Genomic DNA, 24,107 nt, shown 5'->3' with positions numbered 1-24,107 from the left:
AATTCAGGCGAAATAGAACATCAGCATATTAAATACATCTCAATCCAAATCTTAGGATGAATCCCCCAGAAACTTCTTACAGATTTTAAAGAAGACTGAAGATAATAGACCAAGGCAAGTCTCTGTAGTACAAGAACCAAGCCACGTTCTTCCTGCCAAAAAAAAGTACATTTGGAACAGACCCTGTAGATCAAAACAGAATGAATGTATCAATATGTCTCTAGAGTAAAGTCCCTGGTTTGGTCCAAACACGATTTCCTAATGAATGTACAAAAAGCCACTGAAACATGAATGGTTAACGAAGTCTAACAAAAATAATCTGAACAAAACTCTACCAGCACCCAGAGCAGTTTTAAATTCAGATTAAAACTGGTCTCAATGATTTACTTCATACAACATGTCAGTACTGAAATGGAGTTGTCACTACCTACACTAACTTCTTGCTTGAATAGAAGATATTTGCTATTTTCCTATCTATCCATCCATCCATCCACCCGCCCGCCTGCTTGTGTGTGTGTGTGTGTGTGTGTGTGTGTGTGTTCCAGCAAAACTCTGAAATGCCTTGAGCAATTTTAACCAAACTTGGTATGCAAAGGACCTTCCCTCTGGAAAAAAATACTGTGAGGGTATGACACCCCTAACACCCCTCGGTGGTGGTGGTGTTCTGTTAAGATAGCCTGTTGTGCCTTAAAATGGCTTCTACTGTACTGTCGTAAAATGGCTTCTGCTGTACAATGCAGGGGGGTTGCCATGGTAAACGCTTCACACTACTCCACAAGGGGGCTCCCTCTGGTAAGGGGGAAAACCAACATTAAAAATTACATTTGGTCTGGAAATTTTCCCCCTATAAATAAATACCCAGACAACGTCAGGTTATCAGCTAGTAGGATTATAAATCTATGAGGTTTCTCAAGAGGATACTACACTACCATTCTTTAAAACATCTTCTGTAGAGCTTAATTCATGTAATCAGTGCATCCTCCCTTTCCCAAGTACCAGCTAATTACTCAATCAAGGATAAGTGAGAGGTATGATTAATAATTCTGATAAGTATAGTGACAGATAAATTTGGGAACCTTTACAAAAGTTGCCCAGACTCCAACTGAAATAGAAGATTTTTAAAATCATTAATATTGTGATGAACCAAGATTCTTGTCTGGCATAAAGGGGATTTATAGAGGACTATAAATCATTGGTGTTACGTTGGATAGTTTGTACATCATTACAGATAGTCCTCAAGTTACAGCCATTCATTTAGTGACCGTTTAAAGTTACAGCAGCACTGAAAAAAGCTACTCATAACCATTTTTCATACGTATGACCGTTGCAGCATCCCCATGGTTACATGATCAAAATTCAGATGCTTGGCAACTGACTTATATTTATGATGGTTGCAGTGTCTAGGGTCATGTGATCATCTTTTGCGGCATTCTGACAAGCAAGAAATCAGATTCACTTAACAATCTTGTTACTAACTTAACAACTGCAGTGATTCACTTAACAACTGTGGCAAGAAAGATTGTAAAAATGGGGTAAAACTATAACAACTATCTCACTTAACAACATAACAACTATCTTGTTTAGCAACATAAATTTTGAGCTCAATTGTGATCCTAAGCCGAGGACCATCTATATCTACATGTGAAGATGGACAAGAGGCAAAAATCTTAACATATGATTGTCTGTCTGTCTATCTGACATTCACTAAATGCCAAATGGTTTCTAAATTTATTTATGACATTTGTATGCTGCCCACTCCCTAGGGACTTAAATCTATGTTAAAAATTGTTCTCTAACATTACAAAATGTCACAAAATCTAGGCATAAAACTTAGAACATAGAGATGTAAAGGCATAGCAATTTTCATATATTTTATGGGATAAGTATTCTATTTTCCTCAAAATTATTGTGGATACAGAATGCTAACTTTCATTGTAGATATTGTAGCATTTACAGTATTGTGAATTATTTGGTAAAAACACTTTTTAAATATTTATTAAACAAATTTATATAGCATTTTTTTCAGTCTCCCCCCCCCCCTTTTAAGGTAGTATAGTGTGTTTTCCCTGGAGTTACTGAACAATATGAACATCAGAGTTAAAAGAGAATTGTTAGAGAGAATTGTTTTGGAATTCCTTTGTGATACAGTGTAGTAGTGGTAAATACTTCTATTGCTTTGGTCCAAATGAGCATTATTGCTAGAAAGAAATAATTTGGCACTTCATTCTAAAACAATTCTCAGTTAAGACTCCTTTTCTCCACAATACTATGAATTGCAGAATATTTTTTGTTTTATAAAAAAAGGACTTCTTTTTCCATGTTTGAAGAGATTTTCTTAAGTATTCAAGATCATTCTCACATTTATTTATTTATTATTAAGCAGATAATGGATAGAATGATCCTTCCATCCTGCCAAATGGTAAAATAACTTTTTAGCAAACCCTTCACTTCCCACAGAAAGCAATTGCTTGCTGGGACGAGCACAATTCGTGTGGCTCAATTTTGCTGAGATCGGGCTTTCCTCTTGCCTCCCTGCAATTCATCCAACAAGGACGATACAGGCAGTCCTTCACACTATCTAGGTGAACTCCACATCCTCCGGCTTCCCTACCCAAGACAACGATTCTGAGGGTGAACGACTTCTGCAACTGCGGCACACAGATCTAGCCAGGACAAGGAGGCATCTTGACAGCTGCCCTGGAGCATGCTTATTAGTTGCTCCTTTGCTGTCCATTCCACTTCTTCATCTCCCTCACCTTCCTAGCTCTCTTTCTTCTTCCCTGCCAGCTCCAAACCTTGGCCCTTCACTGAGCCTCAGCCTCTCCAGATTAGAGCTCTCCAGGGACCTGGTCTTTTGAAAAGAGGAAAGAATGAAAAAAAAAGGGAGGGAAAGAAAGAAAGAGAACGAACAGAAGAATGAAAACAGACCCCAGGGGCAATAGTCCCTCGAGCCATCTCACTGCATTACAATGAATATGGACTCTATTAAGCTCCGTTCTGCCTGTTAGCGTTTCCCAGGGCAACAGAGCTCCCATATGGCAAGCATGCAGCAGATTAGGGTAGGCCTCTGGGTCTCATTGAAGATGTGGGGCTTGACTGGCAGTTGAACTCCCTCCCCCCTTCTCCTCACACTTGACACTGCCTGTGTTTATCTAAAGCGGGGTGGAAGGGGGGCATTTGGAAGGTTATTGTGCAGGGCAGTGAGAGATAGGAGGAGAGAATATCTTGGGTGGGGGGAGAGGAAGGAGGAACCTGGGTAGGGGGGCATTGGGAAAGAGGGAGGTGAGAGGTTGCTGAAGGAGGCAAGAAAGAGAGAAAGTTGGGATGGCGGTCGTGGCAGCAGCAAACCCTTCATAAATATTCAGGAAGGATATTGAATAGGGAGAGGAGAAATAAAGCAGATGGAATTCATGTTAAAGAACAGTCTCAATCGCCCTCCAAAAACAAGAAAAGAAAAGAGAACTGCTTTAAAGGAGCACAGGGAACGACGTTTATCCAATTAGCAGGGTTGTCAAATTGAATTTATACAGAATTGAAGGGGGGAGAGGAGTGAAAATTAAGTGTGTGAGGTTGCGAGGGGAGCAATATATAGAAGAAAGGACGTATGTAAGGAGAACTTACTCTTTACCAGGCTGCCGCAGCTTCAAATTATGGGGGAGCTGGCAGGATAAGGGAATGAGCTACACGTCCCCTTTTAGTATGATGGTCTCTCCGGATAGGGTAGAATGATAGGAAACGGGTTAGCTTTGCTTTCTATTAAGGTCTCTTTGTATCTGGAGAATGCTGTAGTGGATTTGGGGCTATATGTTAGATTGTGGATGAGACAATCCATCATTTGTACATATTTCTTGGTTGCAGTGCACTGGAGTCATTCCAGTCCTTAATCTCACCAGTGAAGGTACTTCTGACTGAATTCCATGATATTCCATGGTGATTCTGAAAATATGGACTTTTTTTTTTCAATAGTAGCAAATAAAATTAATATCCTAAACATTATCTATCATAACTAGAGCAGATAGGGATTCTAATATTTAGAAAATTAAAATGGTATAGGATTGGAAATGGCTGGTGAAAAATATCAGAACATTGAAAATATTGTAATATTATCCATATTTTAATACTGATATTAAGGCACATGTAGTACCTATTTGTCTCATTTGGCATCATCTAATTTTGTAATTGTGCACATTTATGGGTATAGTTATATTCTATTTATGTCAGCCTACATCTTTTTACTTTATTTTATTACATTTTTTCCTGAATTTTCAAATTCAGATACTCTCCCAAAATGTATCCAGTTATAAAGTAATTTTAAATGTAAAATTCAGCAATGTAAAATAATATGTTAAATACTTTCAAGTGAGGTAAATTGTTTAGTTAGTGTAATAATGTTAAATAGTTATTAATGTATATATTTCATGAAGCAGCTACCACCATGTTTTTTGGAAACCATATTTTTCTGCTGGAACGCTATCCTTGTTGGAGAGAGAAAAAAACAAGTAGGCTCTCATTAGAAAGATTTTTAAAAATATTGAATCTTAGGCAGTTATGGACTTAGGCAGGAAAAATCAAGTACAAGTATAGAATAAAGGTGGTACCTGGCTCAACAGTTGTAATTATGAGAAGGATATAGGAGTCCTACTGGATCATAACTGAAGTATGAGCCAATAATGTGCTGCCAAATGAGCCAAAAGAACCAATGTAATTCTAAAATTCATCAATAGTATCAAGATCATAAGAAAACATAGTGCCATTCAATACTATACTAGTGAGGCCACACTTGTAATATTGCATCAAGTTCTGTTGAAATGATTAAAAAAAAGATACTGAGACTCCAGAAAGAATGTAGAGAAGAGCAACAAAGGTGGTAAGGAGATCTGGAGACTCAACTGTTTGATTGAACGGTTAAAGAAATTGGATATGCCTAGCCTAGTGAGGAGAAGGATTAGGGATGACATGATTATTGTCTTCCAGTACTTGAGAGACTGTTACAGTGAAAAGGGGGTCAACCTATTTTCCACAGCACCTGAAGGCAGGAGAAGCAATAGGTAGAAACTTGTTAAAGAAAGCTACAACCAGGAACTAAGGAGCAATTTCCTAACAGTGCGAACAATTAGCCAATGCCTCTTGGAGTTGTGGGTGTTCCATCATTGGAGGTTTTCAAGATAAGATTAGATAGCCATTTGACTGGAATGGAATAAGGTCTCCTTGGGCAGCGAGGGGGTTGTATCAGGGTTCCTTCCCACCCTATGATTCTATCAATAGATTTGCCATTTCTGTCCTTGTATGTCAAATGACATAGCTATTTGCCACAATTCTAAGTTTTGGCTATGGAACATAATACTAAATCACTAATGCTTGATTATCTTTTGCATTATTTATAGAATGCAGTTCTTGGACATTAACACAAGCACATCAGAATCTTCTTCTTATGCAATCAAAGGGTTGTAGTGACGCTTTCAGGTCCCAAAATTAAATGATAAACCTACCTCTTTGCGCTAAGATTTTCAGGGAATGGTAATGGTGGTTAGTGGGTCAAGCAGGTCATTCTAGAAGATTCTGTCATTGTATCAGAAGCCTAACAAGTTGACCAAGAAGAAGCTGCAGATCCTGCCACTTAAAGGATGTAATCTTTTCAGCTACTGTGCTGCCCTATAAAACATCTTTCACCCTGAGATTAGAGAGGCCCTGACCCTGCTGACCTTTCAAAAGTTCTTCAGATATGAATGTGTTCCTGGACATGCAGGTTGGAGTGTTAATGGGCGTCAATCATGTGTTTATTGTTTTGTAATACTAGTTTGAATCCCTGGGTCCTACATGTGTTCCTGTGTTTTATATTATACTATCCATATTATGTTTTATATTATTTTTAAATGTTGTAAACAGCCTATTGTGGCTATTGTGAGATTGATGTCCATATAATTCCTAAAAATAAATAGATACAGTGAGACATTGGCTTTGTTCCCACAAAGTAATGAAAATATACCAGTAGTTAAATTATTTTAGACTTAGCTTTATGGATAAAGTGTTTCCTTTTTAATGTATTTATTAAGAAAATTTATTTGGTTGCCCAATTCACTGTTACTCTGGGCAGCTTACAAAACAAAACTCTAAATGGAGAATCAGATAAATCCCATCTCCCTAGGGACAACAATTAAAGAAACCACTGCATGAGCTTTGTATCCCCTGGGGTCCTCAAGTCTGCTTTCTGCACCTTTTGAAAGAGTTTCAAGGTATGTGGGGGTGCTAATCTTATCTTCATAGGAATATGATGTTCCATAGGCAGGGAGCCACCAAGGAGAAGGCCCTTCTTCTTGGTTCCACTAGATAGATGTCCTTAATAGAGGGGACCTGTAATATTCCCTGCTCCCCAATTTGGTGAGTTGGGTACATGTAACTGAGGAAAGATGGGCTTTACAAGTGACAATCAGCAACTTGAATTGGACCCGGAAGGAAATCGGCAACCAATGCAGCTGATACAAGAGAGGTGACATGTAAGCAAATGATGATTGATATAAAGCCATATAGGCCACTGCATTATGACCAACTGAAGTTTCTGGATACTTTTCAGGGGCAACAGGATTCCTCCCAAATCCATTGTTTTATTCCTTTCATTTAATTTGTTTTCCTGCAGACATTTGTTCTGAACAAGATTGTGCAACTTTGCTCTTTTACATTTTATTTATATGATTCACAAGAATCATATATTTTTACTTTCGGGATTCCCCCCCCCCACTCTTCCTTGCTGACAGTGAAGAACTGAAATTGACAAGAGTTGAATAGCAAAACAGCAATCTGAAACATCATCTTCAACTTTTAAAATCAGCTATAATATCAAGGCAAGAAAGAAAGATAAAAGTTTTGGAATGGCTTCACAGTTCCCAGATTATTATTACCCTGTTTCCCTGAAAATAAGATCTCCCCGGATAATAAGCCCAATCAGGCTTTTGAGCGCATGCGCTAAAATAAGCCCTCCCCCCAAAATAAGCCCTCCCCTAAAATATTTAACCGCATGCGCAGCCAGTCCCTGCCATTTCCTGGCAGTGAACATGCCCCATCTGCCCCACATGCACCTGCCATCCTCACAGAATGGCCTTATGGAGGCCACTCTCACAAACCCTAGCTCCCATGCCCCTTCTCTTAGTGGCGGACACAAAAAGAGTGGTAGGCTCAGTGACCCTGAGGCTGGCAAGAGTGTGCCAGAAACAAAGACAGAACTTCCGGCCCTCTCTGCATCAGCTGATCTGCGGGCCGAGATTAAAGGGCCTCATGCACCTCAAAAATAATAAGACCTCCCCAAAAATAAGTCCAAGCGCTTATTTCGGAGGCCAAAAGAAAATATGACCCTGTCTTATTTTCAGGGAAACGCGGTATTGAAAATCTATGGGAGGATTTCACACAAGCCATGCATGCAAGAAAATCTACAAATGGAAATGTTATCTGTGAAATGTGTTGAAAGTAGCGACTGAAAGCTGTACAAATGTTTCACTACTTATTTTACTGCTATATTATTCTGAATCTATAACCAATTTGTACATAAACTGTTGTTTAACTTTGCTCCATGTAGACATTGTGTCAGATTCCATTCATATTGGAATTCATTGAAACAGACTATTTGACCATGTATGTATAATTTTCATTAATTCTTCATTTTTATCTGTCTTTATAAAGTTTAATCAATATCTGATGAAACACTCTCAATCTGTGTCTACAATATCACTGTATTAATTCAAAATAGATTAAATTACACTTGGTGCTAAATCAAAAGAGTATCACATTAAGGCTTAGTTTCAGATTTTTACTAATAATAATTATTAAAGAAAAAAAATCCAACCACTTAAATATTTTAAAAGTCTATTGATTTGAGTGGAAATTTTAGAATGTGTTAAACATGTTCCTTTGTTCTTTTTATAATTAATGAATCTCATACTGACTTCTCTGTATTTGACTTCTTTGGATTTTTACATTTCTGGCATGCACAAATCTCTTGAGCTCCCGTCCTTTTATAAAACCAGCTTCATCTCCTTTTCCTTACAGGACACTAATCTACTTTAGATAATCCATTTTGCTAACATGTGGGATATTAACAATAAAGAATATTACATGATACTTTATACAGTCTGTTAAATCTCATTAGGAAATATGTACTAATATATCTTAAATGTTGACATCTTTACAGTCTCTAGATATACCCCTTCAATCTTTGTTTGATCTTCTTTGGATTAGTTACTGTCTATCCATCGGCATCTTCAGTATATCAGTTTGATGTTGGGACCTCATTCTGAGTTCAAAGTCGGTGATGCAGCTATTGTATTCCCTCTGTACTTAATATGCTGGATTTATTAGACATGAAGATCCCTATGAAGGTAGTCCTCAATTTACGACTGAAGTTACAATGCATCCCACAAAAGCTACTTATCACTTGATTTCAAAGCTATGACAGGTGTAACTCTCCACCCCATGGTCATGTGATCACATTTTGGGCACTTGGCAACTGGTTCACCTTTACAACTATTCATTGCATCATTTGGTCATGTGACCATGATTTTTAATACTTTTGGCTGATTTGTGGTATTTATATCTGATTTCTGGCAAAAAAAATTATCATTGAATAAAATGGATTCACTTTATGGCTGCAGCTTAACAACTAGTGCAAAAAATTTAAAATTGGGTCTGGTCATGTGACCTGCTAAATGATCACAATGTATTACTGTAAATTTGGGCTCAATTATAGTGGAGGATTACCTGTATTGTTTTTTTACTTCAAGCTTTACTTCAGTCCACATAGTCTAAACCAGTTGACCTGATGGTTGTGCTTAAAAGGAAAAATGAGATGTATTTAGTTCTAAGAAGAGGAATCTTTTATTCTGCTCCAATCAAAATCCTGGTTAAGGTGATCACAACTTAATAGTCGCTCCAGGTGGAAATTCTTCATCTGGAAAAATAGCAACATCCAGGTACCTCAGATCTCATGTCAAAAGAGGTGGGAAAGTTAAAATCTCAGGGCAGAATATGGCAGGTATGGTAATAATATGTATGGTAATATGTATGGTAATAAATACTGTGAAATGCCTAGAAAAAACAATTGGATTGAAACTAAGATTACCAGCCTTTGGATATGTACTAGGAATTAGCTCAAGTCAACAGAGTTCAACTTACATCAGAGTAAATATGCAATTAATTTGTGTTGTACATTTATTGATACAAGTGGGATTTAAATTGCAACTGACTTCCCCAATGATTTAATTAGGTACACATTTTATTAACTTAGTTAAATCTAGCATGTATCGATCAGATTTTAATTTGGCATATACAAACAAAAAAACTGTAATTGTCTGTTTAATGTGACCTATTCCAGGAGCTTCCTAGTATTTAGAGAATAGCAGTTCAACCAGTGATGAAATTCAGATTTTTTTACTACCGGTTTGTGGGCATGGCTTGGTGGGCATGGCAGGCAAAGGACACTGCAAAATCTCCATTCCCTCCCCACTCTGGGGCCAGCTAGAGGTGCTATTTGCCGATTCTCCAAACTACTCAATATTTCTGCTACCGGTTCTCCAGAACCTGCTGAATTTCACCCCTGAGTTCAACATACCTATAGAACACCTGATGGAGAAACACAGGCATCTCCAGGAATAGTCACTGACTTCAAAATTCTGGGCATACCTGGGTGATTCCAGTCCACAATTTTTTTACATATATGCAGTGTAAGAAATTAAAAAAGGATGAGATGTTGCCTGATCATGCTTACCACTCACTGTCACCAAGGGTGCTTCTGTTGGAGAAGGCTTTTTAGGTCACTCATTTTTGGCCCCTTTCTTTTCAAGTACTTTTCTCTCTAATATTCTTTTTCTCTCTCCTTCTCTCTGCACAAAAATACAATCCCAAGAGCTAAGGAAATATTTTCATTTGTACTTCTGTTTAAACCAAAATATTTTTTATAACCACGGCCAAATAAAAAGGCAACCAAACTTGGCAAACATTGCTACATTCTGCTTGATTAAACATATTGTTATTTTTAGCTGAAAATATTCTTATTAATGTATTCGATCAGTGGGATGTGTTTGATTTGTGATACATAGATTTATATAAGCACTAAATAAATGATTAGGATTAGGATTAGGATTTATTTCATTTATATGCCGCCCTTTTCCCTGAAGGGGAATGGTTCATATCTACTATTCATGTACCCGTTATGAAATCATATTGGGAAAATGGACTTTTTATATATAGCATTGGACTGATTGTTGGAAAATTGCTAAAAGCAGGAGGTATAGAGGGCCTTTTGGATAAAGTTAATTAAAGAGTAAATGAGCAGAATTCAGGAATATTTACTGAAACAGGTATTTACTGTTGGTGATCAAAACTGAGCTATTGACTTAAAATGCTGAAAACAAAAAAGTCACCAAAAAGTATGCTCAAAACAAATATTCCAATCATATCTTGTACTATTGCAAAATTCTTAAAAATCTGGAAATAGTTATTGTACAGATAGTACTTGACATATGACTAGTCATATCACACCTGTTTTAAGTTTCCAATGGATCTACCCGGGGATTTAGGACCCAGATTCAAAGTTCCAATGCTCATCACATTACTGTATCTCAGGTGCTCCGTAACCATGTAGCATTTACGGATGCTTGCAGCAGTCCATGGTCATATAAATGCATTGTATGTCAGTTCTGCAGAAAACAGGCATTTACTTCTGGTTTACATCCATAAGGAACTATTAGTTCACTTAACAACCACAATTCACTTAACCATGATGATTTGCTTAATGACCATCTCAAACTGCTTGTAAAATTAGGTCAGTTACGTAACTGATCTGCTTTACAATATCCTGAATTACTACCATGATGGGCAGGTTCTACAGGACTACCTATTTTATTAATTCAACAAATGTTTATGGCATGCATATTTATAAATCAGAGTCGTCATCCTATTTTTTGGAATTTTGTATTTTATGCTGTTCTTTTTCAGGATAAACAATTGTGTAAAAGAAATTAAAGCTAGGAGATAGAGGAAGAGAAAAGAATTTAACTAGATACAACACCAATACTGTACATTCATTATGCTTTTCCATACTTTTCTATTTTGTTCCATTTACTTCCATTATATTGATACACCACTTCAGGTTTTGATTTTATTCTTTAAACTTTGAAATTTAATCAAAACTTTCCTGGCCTCTCTCTTCATTTTCCTTCATATATTTCCTTTTGTAATTAGATGTTTATACATTTTTTTCTGTGTATGAAACTATCTCATTGTACCTCTTTTATACAGTTCCTCACATTTTTACTCCACATTATTTATTCTAAATACTGTCTATTTTTTTGTACCACATGCAATCCCACTAATCCTGTGTTTCTTTTGACATACTCCCAAACCAGACAGGGAAATTAGACAACAGAGAAGTGAGAGATTTCAAGCAGGATAAGATGATTTCAGAGAAATTAAATAAACTATCTGTTTTTGCCCTTACTACAGAAGATATCTGATCTGTATTGATTTTCTCAGGGAGAGAATTTAAGTTTAAGTTTACAAGAGCAGATATTATAGAACAACTTGAAATACTACATAGTTAGAAAGCACCAAGCCCTGTTGGAATCCACTCAACAGATCTTGAAGAATTTAGATATGAATTTGCTGATCTTTAACAAAAAATTATCTAACCCTCAAATCATGTTCAGTGTTGGAGACTTGGAAGGTAGCCAATGCAACAACAATAACTTCACAATAATACAATAGCAGAGTTGGAAGGGACCTTGGAGGTCTTCTAGTCCAACCCCCTGCCTAGGCAGGAAACCTTATACTGTTTCAGACAAATGGCTATCCAACATCATCTTAAAGAATTCCAGTGATGGGGCATTCACAACTTCTGGAGGCAAGCTGTTCCATTGATTAATTGTTCTCACTGCCAGCTTGGTGTCATCTGCAAATTTGATGACTTCCCTATTTATTCCCTCATCCAAATCATTGATGAAAATGTTGAAGAGTATTGGGCCTAAAACAGAATTCAGGGGGAGATTTTAAGAAATTATATGCCAGTCAGCTTTGCCCTCTAGATTTGAACTAGCCATGTAGAAGAATAAGCCTTGCTGAAGGAAAATTGGTATGGATTCTGGAAAGATAAATATTGCTTCACAATGTATTAGTTTTTTTCAAAGTTCAACAGGTACCTTCAATAGAGGTGACCTATTTGCACGACATGCTTGAATTTTCAAAAAAAGAATTGACACATTTCTTCATTAAAGAATTTTAAATATATTGCAGCTATGGGATAACAGGACCAAAATTTTTAATGGATTGGTAACTAGTTAAAAAAGAGAGATTTTTAAAAAAAATAGGAATAAAAAGATCCATTTCTTTAGTGAAAAGAAACAAGTAGAACTTCTGACGAATCTGTATTGAACCATGAATATCTGTAGGAGGGACAAGAGGCAAATGACAAAATGTATGTCATAATACATTTTATACAAGTATGTAAGCAGTTTTATGATGTGATGCATTTTGTCAACTTCATGCTAACCTGGTTGGGACCAGTTCTTTTTAAAAATTTTAATCAATGACTTCAACCAGAGATACGCAGCTGTTTGTACTGAAATGGAAAAGCTCTTTTGGAGGGGGTTAAAGCACATACATCATACACACACATACACACACACATTCAATATATAATGATTGGATTAAATATAGTTGATTATTAATTCTCACATTGTTAACTGCTGTTTCCTTTCATTGTATTCCAAATCATATTTCAAATTGGCAGTGCATTTGGAAGGACGCTGGAAGACCACCCGCAAGTTGTCATCAGCAATACAATTCTCCTACATTTTATTTAATACTGTATATATTTTTTATCTCTTCCTTTCCTATTCAGGTTGATCCATGAAGTTGAATTTCTATTATTAAGTGCTCTGTGAGAGCTTATGGGAACTCCGGTTGGTATTTTTTGGTCCATATTCCTCTGCGTAGGATGACAATGATACCAGAGGGGGAAAGGCTAATTATTGCTATTGCATGTTTGCTTTTGACATCTGCTAACTGCATTACAAATTTGGGTGAGTGATTGTTTCCCCTAATTTTTTTTATCTATGTAGCTGATGCATTTTCAGGGCCTTGATTTTATTTGTAATTTTTAAAGAACTATGCTTTGATATTGATGAGTTTCTACTGCTGCATGCACTGTCTATTCCTTAGTCATAATTATTATCAACTTCCAGTAAACTGATTATTCTGCCTACATATGATTAATTTGTTTACATTCAGTAATCACTGAATGAGCTCCTGGGTGAGCAACCAACCCCATTTATCTAATTCAAAAGTACTATTAATCTGATTGTCCAGTATGGATGACAAAATAACAAGAGATTATTATCAGCTTGTAACTGTTGTGGGGCATATGAATAACATTGTTTAAAAATAAGATACTGGACCAAGGTTTTTGATATAATACATATTTACTTTTATAACCCCTGTTACTCCAAGTTTGCTTAAGTTGACATGGAAGCAAATGGGATTATTGTGGAGCAACATGTTCTCCACCTCCTAAAGATTTAGAGTGGACTGACATGCAAAGTTGATTGCTTAAGGACAGACGAGACACAAAACAATGGAGCAGGAGATAGCTGAACATGCCAGTATTTACTTGCAGAGACATTCAGCATTACAGTCTTATTTAGATTAGAATAATATATATCTGAAAGTTTAGTATTTCAGTAGATACCTTCACATTTTCTTGCCAAGAAATAACTAGCTCTTGAATGCCATAAAGCCTTAAACTTGTAATTTCTTGTACAGGGGAATCAAATAGTGAAATAATTAAAGTGGAAGTAGCTGATCTACTTTATGAGGACTTTACCTGTCTTCCTTTGCAGGTGATTCTCTTCATGTCTCTGTCCAACCTGATTCTATTGTCCAGAAGCATGGTGGCTTGGTGACTCTGGGATGTGTGGTTGAGCCTTTGGGAATAAACGTTACTTGGAGACTAAATGGAAAGGAGCTGCTTCAATCAGATGATGTTCTAGGAATCCATATTGATCAAAGATTGCTCAACATTGCTGCCTTAAACAATCACACAGTGGGTCGATACCAGTGCATAGCCCGCATGTCTGAAGGTGTTGTTGCCAGTGTTCCTGCCACGGTAACATTAGCCAGTAAGTATTTGTTTGAATTTGTTTTTTCAAAATATATTACTGTGCCTCAACAAGGGAACATACTGGTAGTTACATTGCTCCAAGTTGGACAAAACAGGCATCTTGTGTACATAGAGGAAGTATTTAAATTCTGTTCTTCAGTTTGATTGATGTCCATATCAGAACATGGCCTTTGTCAAAGATGCCTATCAGATTGACCAGAGGATATGTGTGTAAGCAGCAATATAACAATGATAATTTTAATCAGTAAGAGGACAGATTCAAGTAGAATATTAGGGGGGGAGGGAACTTCCTAACATGGGCAGCCCCTGTACTGAGCAGGTATTAGATTTGATAGTCTAAATTAGCGGCCCACAACCTTTTGGGCACCAGGGACTGATTCTGTGAGGAGAGATTTTTCTGCAGACTGGAGGGGATGGGGTTTCTCATGCTGCCTGAGTCCCATGGATGGGACTTCACCTGTTTGCATGGCCCAGTTTCTGGCATGCCATGGCACCATGCCTGTGGCCATGGACCCCAACGAGAGGTTGGGGACCTCTGATCTAAATGGCTTCTTCCAATTTTAAGATTTAAGATTTTAAGATCACTTAACTGTGATGAAGAAGGTATCACAGAATTTAGCTCACATCAACACTTCCAAATTATGACATGCCTTCTATTTAGTAAATTATGTACAATCAAATCGGGTTATGGACATTGTTCAAGCGTCAAGAATTCCGAGGAACAGACCTGCAGGGTAAATGCTACTACCTGCATTCATGAGTTGACAAACTCTTCATGTAGTCTGTTTCAGAAATAAGAGGAGCTCTTTAGGGAAACAGGGAGGAAAATGGGAGTACAAAAAGAAAATTCATTTTAAAAAGTTTGAAGGAGTTATGTTTGTAAAATGGGGCCTGGTTTTGTTGCAGTGCCAAAAAAATATTGGCTTGCTATCAAAATATTAATCAGTAATGAAATGTTTAGGCTGGGCTGGGATAAAAAGGGAAAAGCACAATAAGAGCGAAAGAGCAACTCTAAAGCTCTGTGGGAGAGGCCCACTCTTGGACTGAAGCCTTTTGGGGGATTTGGACTGAGCTCTGCAGCTAGATTAAGTTTCGAAGAACATGGTTTCCATTTAAGAGAAATGTAGAAATTGCTGCTTGCTCTGCCTCTTAATGCACATTTTGCTTATGGGCCTCCCTAATAGCCATTTTTAAAAAAAATATATGGAAAAATAGTAATTAATTAGTCTACCTGCCTTTGGCTTTTTTCCACTTCTGTTTGTGGAAGTTCCTCTGAGATACTTTTGAGAATAGTTCTGTGCAAAGGTGGTTCTTCTAAAAAAAAAAGTCATATTTATCCCAAATATTGAAAAGTATTTCATTCATGAATCTGGAGTAGACATGCTGCAATTAACCCATTCAAAAGGCATCACTTGAGCATTGAACTTTGCCAGATCTGGCACAAAGACAGTTAAGCATTCATGGCGCTCATTCATTCAAATTAAATTGTGTGCACCTCTCCCTGCCTGTCTTTTGAATGTGCTCCTGTAGGTCTAAAATAAAAGGCAGAATTATTAATGATTTCTTACAGGTTACATTATTTAGAAACCTTAAAACCGTGATGGCAAACCTATGGAACACATGCTACAGGTGGCAAACAGAGCACTCCCTGCCAGCATGTCAGTCTTTGCCCTAGCCCAGCTCCACTGCGTAAGAGCACACCTCCCGCCGGCCAGCTGACCTTCAGGTCTCTGCTGTGCATGCACAGGGGGGAAGGGCGCATGCACAGTAGGGGATCACATTGCATTTTGCCCCATTTTGGATCTGGAAGACTTCCTGCACCAACCTCAAAGCCAAAACGGGGCATGGGAGCACCACACAAGCCCCCCCCCGTGTCCCGTTTTGGGCCTGGAAGACCTCCTGCACCAACCTGGAAACCAAAATGGGGCACGGGTTGCCATGCGAACCCCCCGTATCATGCTTGTGGCCTGGAAAGCCTCCACCAACCTGGAAACCAAAAATGGGTGAGGGAGTGGGGCACATGTGCGTGGGAAGGGTGCATTCACGGGGGCACTCACATTGCATTTTGGGGGTTCACATGCACACGTGTATGCTTTGGCCACTCAGCACCAAAAGGTTCGCCATCACTGCCTTTAAAGAATCAGCCTCCTTAGGTTAATTCTTTCAGATCTTCTAAAGGGTAACATTACCACCAAAGTGTAACCATTCAGGGTAAACATTAAGTTATGTAAGATATTGCCTCTTAGCCACTAGACTTTGGGATTCCAGCTCCAAGGGGTACAGTCATACATGTGATAAGGAGGCAATGTACTTGTTCCCTTTTCCTTCAAAACTACAGCAAATTCTGTATACTTTTCTGGCAAGAAAGATGGTTCAGATAACTGAGCCAGAGAGGGAGAAGGGTGATCATGAGGAAAGCTGTAGATGGTGCTGTTGGCATTTTTGAAATGAAAAGAAATTCTTCCTTTTTCTCTCTATATACCTAAATTATGGGCTTGCAGCCACTCAGTGCCCAGCACAATGGGACCATCTAAAGAAACTGTAATATAGAGCAGCAAGAATTTTGTATGATCATTTATTGTCAGTTTCATAAGTGTTGTGTGTTTCAAAATAAGACCAACTTGGTGCACTTGCCTGAAAATAGTTTCCACAAGCATTGGTTTTTCTAATTTACAGTTTAAAACAATCGCACTGTGTCTTGTCTATGAAATTGGCTTATGCATCCAAATCTACAAGAGCTGAGAAAACCAGAAATTGAATGAAAAATAACAAGCATAATGAAATACACCTGCCTGATGTCAGCTAATTGAGCACACTCCTGCTGAGGTCTTCGTAGGAGCTGTGAAGTTTCTCAAAGACAAGGCTTTGAAGTTATTTGGGCACTTGTTCATTATGTAGCCTGCAGCTCCACAGCTATGGCAATTTGTAGCTGACTCAGAGGTCTGAACTTTAGTAGTGCAAGTCGGTTAGGTGTCCTGTGGCTCCACAGTAGAAAATGAACTTAGTTCTCTTCTCTGATGTTGACAAGAATCTTAAAAGTAAAGGTCCCCCTTGCACATATGTGCTAATCGTTCCCGACTCTAGGGGGCGGTGCTCAACATGAAACATTGTTACCTTCCCACCAAAGGGGTCCCCTATTTTTCTACTTGCATTTTTACATGCTTTTGAACTGCTAGGTTGGCAGAAGCGTGGGTTAAGAATTGGGAGCTTACTCCGTTACGTGGCACTAAGGATTCGAACTACTAAACAGCCAACCTGCTGATCAACAAGATCAGTGTCCTAGCCACTGAACCACCATGTCCTTTTTGTACAAGAATCTTATTCTGGTCCCATTTGCTTGGATTCTCTGCTGTAGTCATCTAAGGAGGCCTTGTGGATGGCAAGAGTGGCCTTAACATTTTCAATTGTCCACTGATCGATATAGAACATTGGAAAAGTTCTTCCAAATTTTCTAGTATGAAATCTCTAGAAATCTAGTATTTCATTAATTTATCTCTCAGTTCATCAACAAAGGCTCAAAACTGATCAGACAAAGCAAGATCTTTCCACCCCACATCTCTGGCATACAATTGAAAATCTAGTATGTACTGACAAATTTCTTTGGCTCTTTGTTTCAAATTTCCCAGTTTGCAATTGCTCTCCTAATCATATCTAAAATACCATTTTAAATATTTGCATGAAGTTATAATAATAATCCAATAACTAACTGATCACTGAGCAGCACATTTGCCTGCCCTTTCTCTCTTGAAACTCAGAACAAGTCACCCAGAACAATCTTTAAAAAAACCAGCTAGCTGATTTGCTACAGATAATTCATACTGAGAAATTGATCTTGAGTTTATATTCTATCAAGGATTATAAATCTTTCTATTCCCCACCAGTTAGTTAGAACTGAAGAAACTTCTTGGATGAGAAGCGAAACATTTTCAAAAGAAAAAGCAAGGAAGTCCAGCTGCCTTTTGAAAAAAAAGCACCTTTGAGAAAACAATGACTTGGATGATTAAGAATCTCCATAGACAGAAAGCTGCTAGAATTTCCCTTTGTCTCCTCTTAAACTACACTGAATTAAGATTTCTTTTTTAATATCTTTCTCACATTTAGTTTTTTTTCCGTAAGGGTGAGATTTTGTTTCCTATCTCTTTTTGATGGTAATAACTTTTGCGTTCCTTCACTATTATATCTAGATTATTTTCTTTCTATTATATCCATTCTCATTGCCTAATATTTAGGACTGTGGCTAGTTAAACTCCAAGCAGGACCCAGTTGCACAGAGATGTAGAGTTGCTTTCAGTGTGGCATAGAGTGTAATCCATGGAAGTATTCACAGTTAAGTCTCAATATTTTTCAGTCTTTGGCCAAAATGAAATGAAAGAAGGCTTTCAAACTGTATAAACTACAGCTGTAAATTTATTTGAGTCCTTCAATGATTTTTGGAGATCTTTCTCCAAGGGGCGTTGCTTAAGTCCCTCAAACAAGATCACCATGCTACTAATTTACTGTCATAATCTTCATTTTCATTTCAAATTTTTAAAATAAGTTAGAGTTTGGAATTTTAAGTGCCTGCTTTATACTGAAATCGTGACTTTTATATGAGGGGAAATAGGTGAATAAGAGGTTTGATATAAAACTCCCTATTTACCACCCTGGAGAGAGAGTGGGGGGGAGAGAGAGAGGGAGGGGGAGGGAGAGAGGGAGAATGAATGAATGAATGAATGAATGAATGAATGAATAATACTTGGATTTCTATTAAACTATTCTTTGATAGCTTAATTTAATAGTTTCATTAAACTATTCACTTTCTATGAATAGTTTTATAATTGGTAAAGTTCTCTTTGATATATTCAAAATATGATAAATATTTGTTGAAATAAAAATATATGCTGTTTCTTCAGTAATATCCCTTTTTCCCAAAATGAATTTTATTATCTTTAACAAACTAGCATGTTGGAAGTTTGTAGTTCTAACTATGTAGAATTTTGAATAACTAATATAAATTCCATTTTAAATACTTGAAATTCTAAAGCTTTTGCATCACAACATTTCATGAAATTAATACAAGTTCAGGCAAGACATGTATGGGAAAGCTTCAAGGAATTCAATAAATATATAATTGACATATTTATCAATGCCCTTAAAACAGGCCAGTTCTAGTGTAAGAAGAGCTGATTCTGAAGATAATAGACATTTTGATTCATACCAAGGGAACATTTCACTGCATTGGTATGGTTTGAAAACATTGGCAGCTGTCTTTAATGCGATGCTAAAATATTACAGTTATAATTACCTATCATCTCTTGTTATATTCTGTGCAGTTATAATAGGATAGTGCAGTTCTACATTCTGATGCTCAGATTTAAAAGAATCCCCTGAAAACAATTTTCAACTCATTTTATTTTCTTTCACAAAATACCAATGGGCAATGACCCCTACTCAAGATATCTTTGGGGACCTATGTGTATTTGCAGCTGTCTTTTCAATGACAACAAAATGCCTCATTCTTCATTTTGCTTCTGCCAGGGCTTCTAATCTAATCAGTCCCTTGATGCAGGTTTTGGCTCCATATTGAAAAGCCATTTTCATCCCTAAAATTTTTCTAACTATAATTATAATGACAGATGAAAATTAAAACAAAGGTATGTTATTCTGATTAAGTAGATGCTCTGATAAATCAAGAATTTCCAGTCTAGAATGAAAAGATACATATATGCAGGATGAAGAAATATGCATGAAATAATTGTGGTTATATAATTTAAAAAAAACTTGGTGTGTGTGTGAATACAAGAAAAATTATGTATTCTGATAAAATTCAGCTTTGATACCCACAAATATCTTCTAATTGCAAAAATGTAAATTTTCTTTTGCAAATAAAGTTTTCAAATTGTATTGCAAAACTCTGGAACTGTTCTCTTTTCTCATGGATTCAAATACTTAAAAAGAAAACAATTTGTTTATTTGTTTCCTAATTTTTTGCCAGTAATTCTGAAGCCTTCACAATAGTTGTAGGGTTCAACTATCTCTGTGATGAATTTGGACCACCAGGATGGACATTTTAAAAAAAAAATCCAGCTCACATGTTGTTGATCAGAGAAATGTGTGCTGTGAGCAGCCAAGCTCTATCTTTACTTTTTTACTCTCCACTCTTATCCTTCTTTAAAACTTTATGGCATGAAAAAAGGGAAATGAGAGAATAATTCCAGCCCTCTTCTCTTCCCAAACACCATTTTCACATTAGGAAGAATGGAAACTTTTGCAGAGAAGAATTAACTTTAATCTATCTGCAGTATCCCATGAAAACAGCTCTCCCTCCTAAAATTGACTTTAAAGGATTAATTATTTTAACTGAAGTTTACCTGTAACATCATCTTTTGTTTTGCATTTATTAATTATTTTCAGTTGTACAATGCCAAGGCATTCTTAAAGTATTAAGCATGTTTGCTGCAAATCATTTTTATGTCTTTGTTAAGCCTTTTCCCCTCCCTCTTTCCATGAATCCAGGCACTAGCACTGAAACAGTCTCCTGACAGCTAATACGTTTTGTATTTTGGAAGGCTTTTTTGCTATACTGCCAAGGGAGCTGTTTTTTATTTTAAAATGTTTTTGAAGCAATCTTGCTTTAATTAGCCTGTTTGAGAAATTTCATGTCACTTTTCCATGAGCGTGGGTGGGAGAACCTTGGAGCCAGATCTGTCTTTGACTGTTGGAGAGCTGATATAAATCCCAGAGAATGAAAACAATTTTTTCCACTCTCCCATTCTGCCAATAGAGACTTGCAGTCTCTTCTGGTTTCTGCTGTCCAAACTCCCTAAATACTTGCCTTGAGCTAGTCCAACTTGCGATAGTAACACCTTATTATTTTTCCAAGGCATATGAAGGGGAGTCCAACTCAGTGTTATAAAATTTCCAAGCAAATGGGCCAGGTTCTGCAGCTATAAAAACATTGAGAAACTACTGATTTTAAAACTGTTTAATGTTTGGAAGAAATTCTTTGTTTTCAGAATACTTAATGGAAGTAAGAAGTTGTGATTTAGAAACGGTAACTTAAATAAAATTGAGTTTTATTTTCACAGTGATAAAGTAAGGAAACCACTGATACAGTGTTTCTTTTCAGTGTAACTAATATTAAAATATAAAGTGCTTTGAAGCTGGTAATCCTATGATTTCAGTTTGGAACATGGAGGAACAGTCGTTTTGCACGAAGTTCTGTTTATAGCATGCTTCTCAAACTTTTTTGAACTTACATTCTCCTGTTCTAAATATATAACTAGCATATGGCAACTTTCAACCAAAGAATTATCATTTAATCTTCAGATTAATGTTCAGTATGCATAAACCCTACAGCTGCAGGCAAAGTTCTGGGAAGTCATATAGAACCTAAAAATTCCAAACAGACTTCAGAAGGCCAGTAATAGAAATATTTGGCCCTCACATAGGAATAGTGTTTCTTTTTGAGATCTTGGTTTTATTAATATTCAGTTAAATGTTGTTACCAGACAAAACCAATGTGGGTTAGTGAGATGTTTAAAATCCTGCTAACCTGCTGCTTGGAGCATACAGTCACTGCAGTCATGATTTATAACAAACAAAGTATCAAAAATCACATATTGTCAATCAGTTATCTTATATCTTATTATTATTCTTCCTTTTGATTATCACTATTTTTCTCCCTTTTAAACAAGGTATTCTAAATATGTATCCATTTATATTATGATGATTCATTATATCATCCTCAATATATCCAATAATAAAAAAATTATATCCTATTCTGTCATTTTATTATTTTAGCATTGATAACATTCTCTAATAATTTTCAATTCCATGTTTTTTCCATTATTAGTATCATCAATCTAATATACATGTATGCAAATTGTTATAATTGTTAAACATCCATTAAGCATAGCTATTATTACATCCTTTTTATATGAGGCATGTTAAATTTGAAGTAAATTTATATTATGGTGTTTCATTGCATCATCCTGAAATCATCCAATGATATTACATCTTTATATTCTATTCTATATGGAATTATTTATCTTTTATAAAAAGGCTTTTCAACATCATCTCCATCATCCTCAGTTTACAGTTTGTATAAAATATCATATTATCTAGTATATATAAATGCTTTATTATCATTATTGATCATTTATTTGACTATAGCTATTATTACCTTGTCTTATACATAGTACTCAAAATTTAACTACATTTAACTAGATTTTATTTTGACATTTTATTTCATCATCCTGTATCCTTCCAGAAATAGTGCAGGCCAATATCTCTTGACATTTGTAGAATCTGTATTCTAAGTATTTTCTTGATAAGTCTTATGTGGACTTCTCTTGACAACTTGTTGTTCATTGTATATCTTATACGGATTAGAAACCCTCCATCTCTTCCTTTTATCAGCTTGACTTTTGTTATCACTGGTGCTTCTACCGAAATTACTCTCATTTTTCTGCCAAATTTTCTCCCCTCTTCATTTATGTTTTGACATCTGAGATAGAGTTCCAGTTCATCGATCTCTCCTTTCCGTATTTTGCACTTCTCATTTCCCTCCACTCTTGATTTGCTGTCAGTGTTAACAATTTTCTTATCACTTTCATATAGCATACAGTCACTGCAGTCATGATTTATAATAAAGGTTTATCTTTATCTTCAAGCATTTCGAGTGCCAGATTTTATGAAACATCTTACTCTTAAGTGCAAAACTGGCTATTTTCAACATTTGAAGCTTTAGGTCAAAATGCTTTAAAATATATCAAATATCCTATGCTGCACGCACACAAAAATCATTTCATCAAATTATATGCTTGAAGCATTTCAGAATATTTGCATATTCTATTTTATAATCCTTTGGAGAAGAATGTGTTCTAATAAAGTTTTATAAATAAAAAAATAACCAGTGAAGGTTATTAATGCATAATAACTACTTAATATATATCACAGCATTTTGCTGTATCCAAAAATATGTATCTGTTTTATTGGAAAAATATGCATAGACAATGACTTTGGAATCCCTGGATTAAATTAAGTATATATATATATATATATATATATATATATATATATATATATATATATATATATATATATATATATATATATATATATATATATATATATATATATATATATTCATTTGTTCTACTGTTAGAACTCCTTGTTTCTTCTAAAATTTTACTGTAATTTTAATAGATCTCAAAGACTTTAAATATGATGGTCAGCATGTAATAGAAGTTGATGAGGGAAATACAGCTGTGATAGCATGTGACCTTCCTGAAAGCCATCCAAAAGCCCAGGTCCGCTACAGTGTGAAGCAAGAATGGTTGGAAGCCTCTAGAGGTGAGCTGTGATTTCATGGTGGAAAGAGAAGCAACTGAATTAATCATGATTATTTTATACTACTTCAGCCAAGACAACCTGTAAATAAGTGGATTTCAGTTTTCAAAATTCTAAACAGTGACATGCTGGCTCTGGAAGTCAATGTGTTTGAAGGCATTCAAATTAGGGAAGATAATTCTGTTCATCTATTCAATTCCAACATTCCCCTATGTTTTCTTATTTATCTGTGCAGTTGTTCTAAGCTTTAACAAGATGCCCTAGGTATTTTATACAAGACTTCGTGGCTACACACACATTTCTGTGTATTATCCAGTAGCAATTTCCTAACTTTATTATTATGGTTATCACATTAACATGATGTTAAACATAGCCTGTAAAAAGTGACTGCCAGAAAGCTAGGAATGAGTGGATCATACCATACTTATGTCTGATGTCAAGGGACGGTATAAGGAATCTTAGAGATGTTAGATAGTGATTATTGAGTATTTTTTAAGCCAAGCTTTGTTCCATTCCACCAATCCACAACAGATATATCAGGTAACAGGAGGGAATATTTTAGTTGGAAATAAGTGTATATGAAAATATTGAAGTTGGGAATTTGACAGATGTTCCA

The 24,107-nt window shown here is 36.2% G+C and overlaps 1 protein-coding gene across 1 annotated transcript in view; it reads left to right on the top strand.

The window, feature by feature from the left end:
- The window catches only part of BOC (BOC cell adhesion associated, oncogene regulated), a 66,602-nt gene that overhangs the window by 21,132 nt on the left and 21,363 nt on the right, over positions 1 to 24,107 (top strand). The window contains exons 2-4 of the mRNA XM_087721351.1: positions 12,881 to 13,061; positions 13,878 to 14,156; positions 23,348 to 23,494. Of these exons, the coding sequence (XP_087577477.1) occupies positions 12,977 to 13,061; positions 13,878 to 14,156; positions 23,348 to 23,494 (511 nt within the window). The 5' untranslated portion in view covers positions 12,881 to 12,976. The remainder of the gene's footprint in view (positions 1 to 12,880; positions 13,062 to 13,877; positions 14,157 to 23,347; positions 23,495 to 24,107) is intronic.

Source organism: Thamnophis sirtalis, unplaced genomic scaffold (genome assembly GCF_051295495.1).
Source record: "Thamnophis sirtalis isolate CommonGarterSnake01/CBP01778 unplaced genomic scaffold, rThaSir2_p1.2 scaffold_8, whole genome shotgun sequence".
Lineage (NCBI taxonomy): Eukaryota > Metazoa > Chordata > Lepidosauria > Squamata > Natricidae > Thamnophis > Thamnophis sirtalis.
The sequence above is the reverse complement of the archived record's forward strand: the minus strand, read 5'-3'. Positions and strand labels throughout refer to the sequence as shown.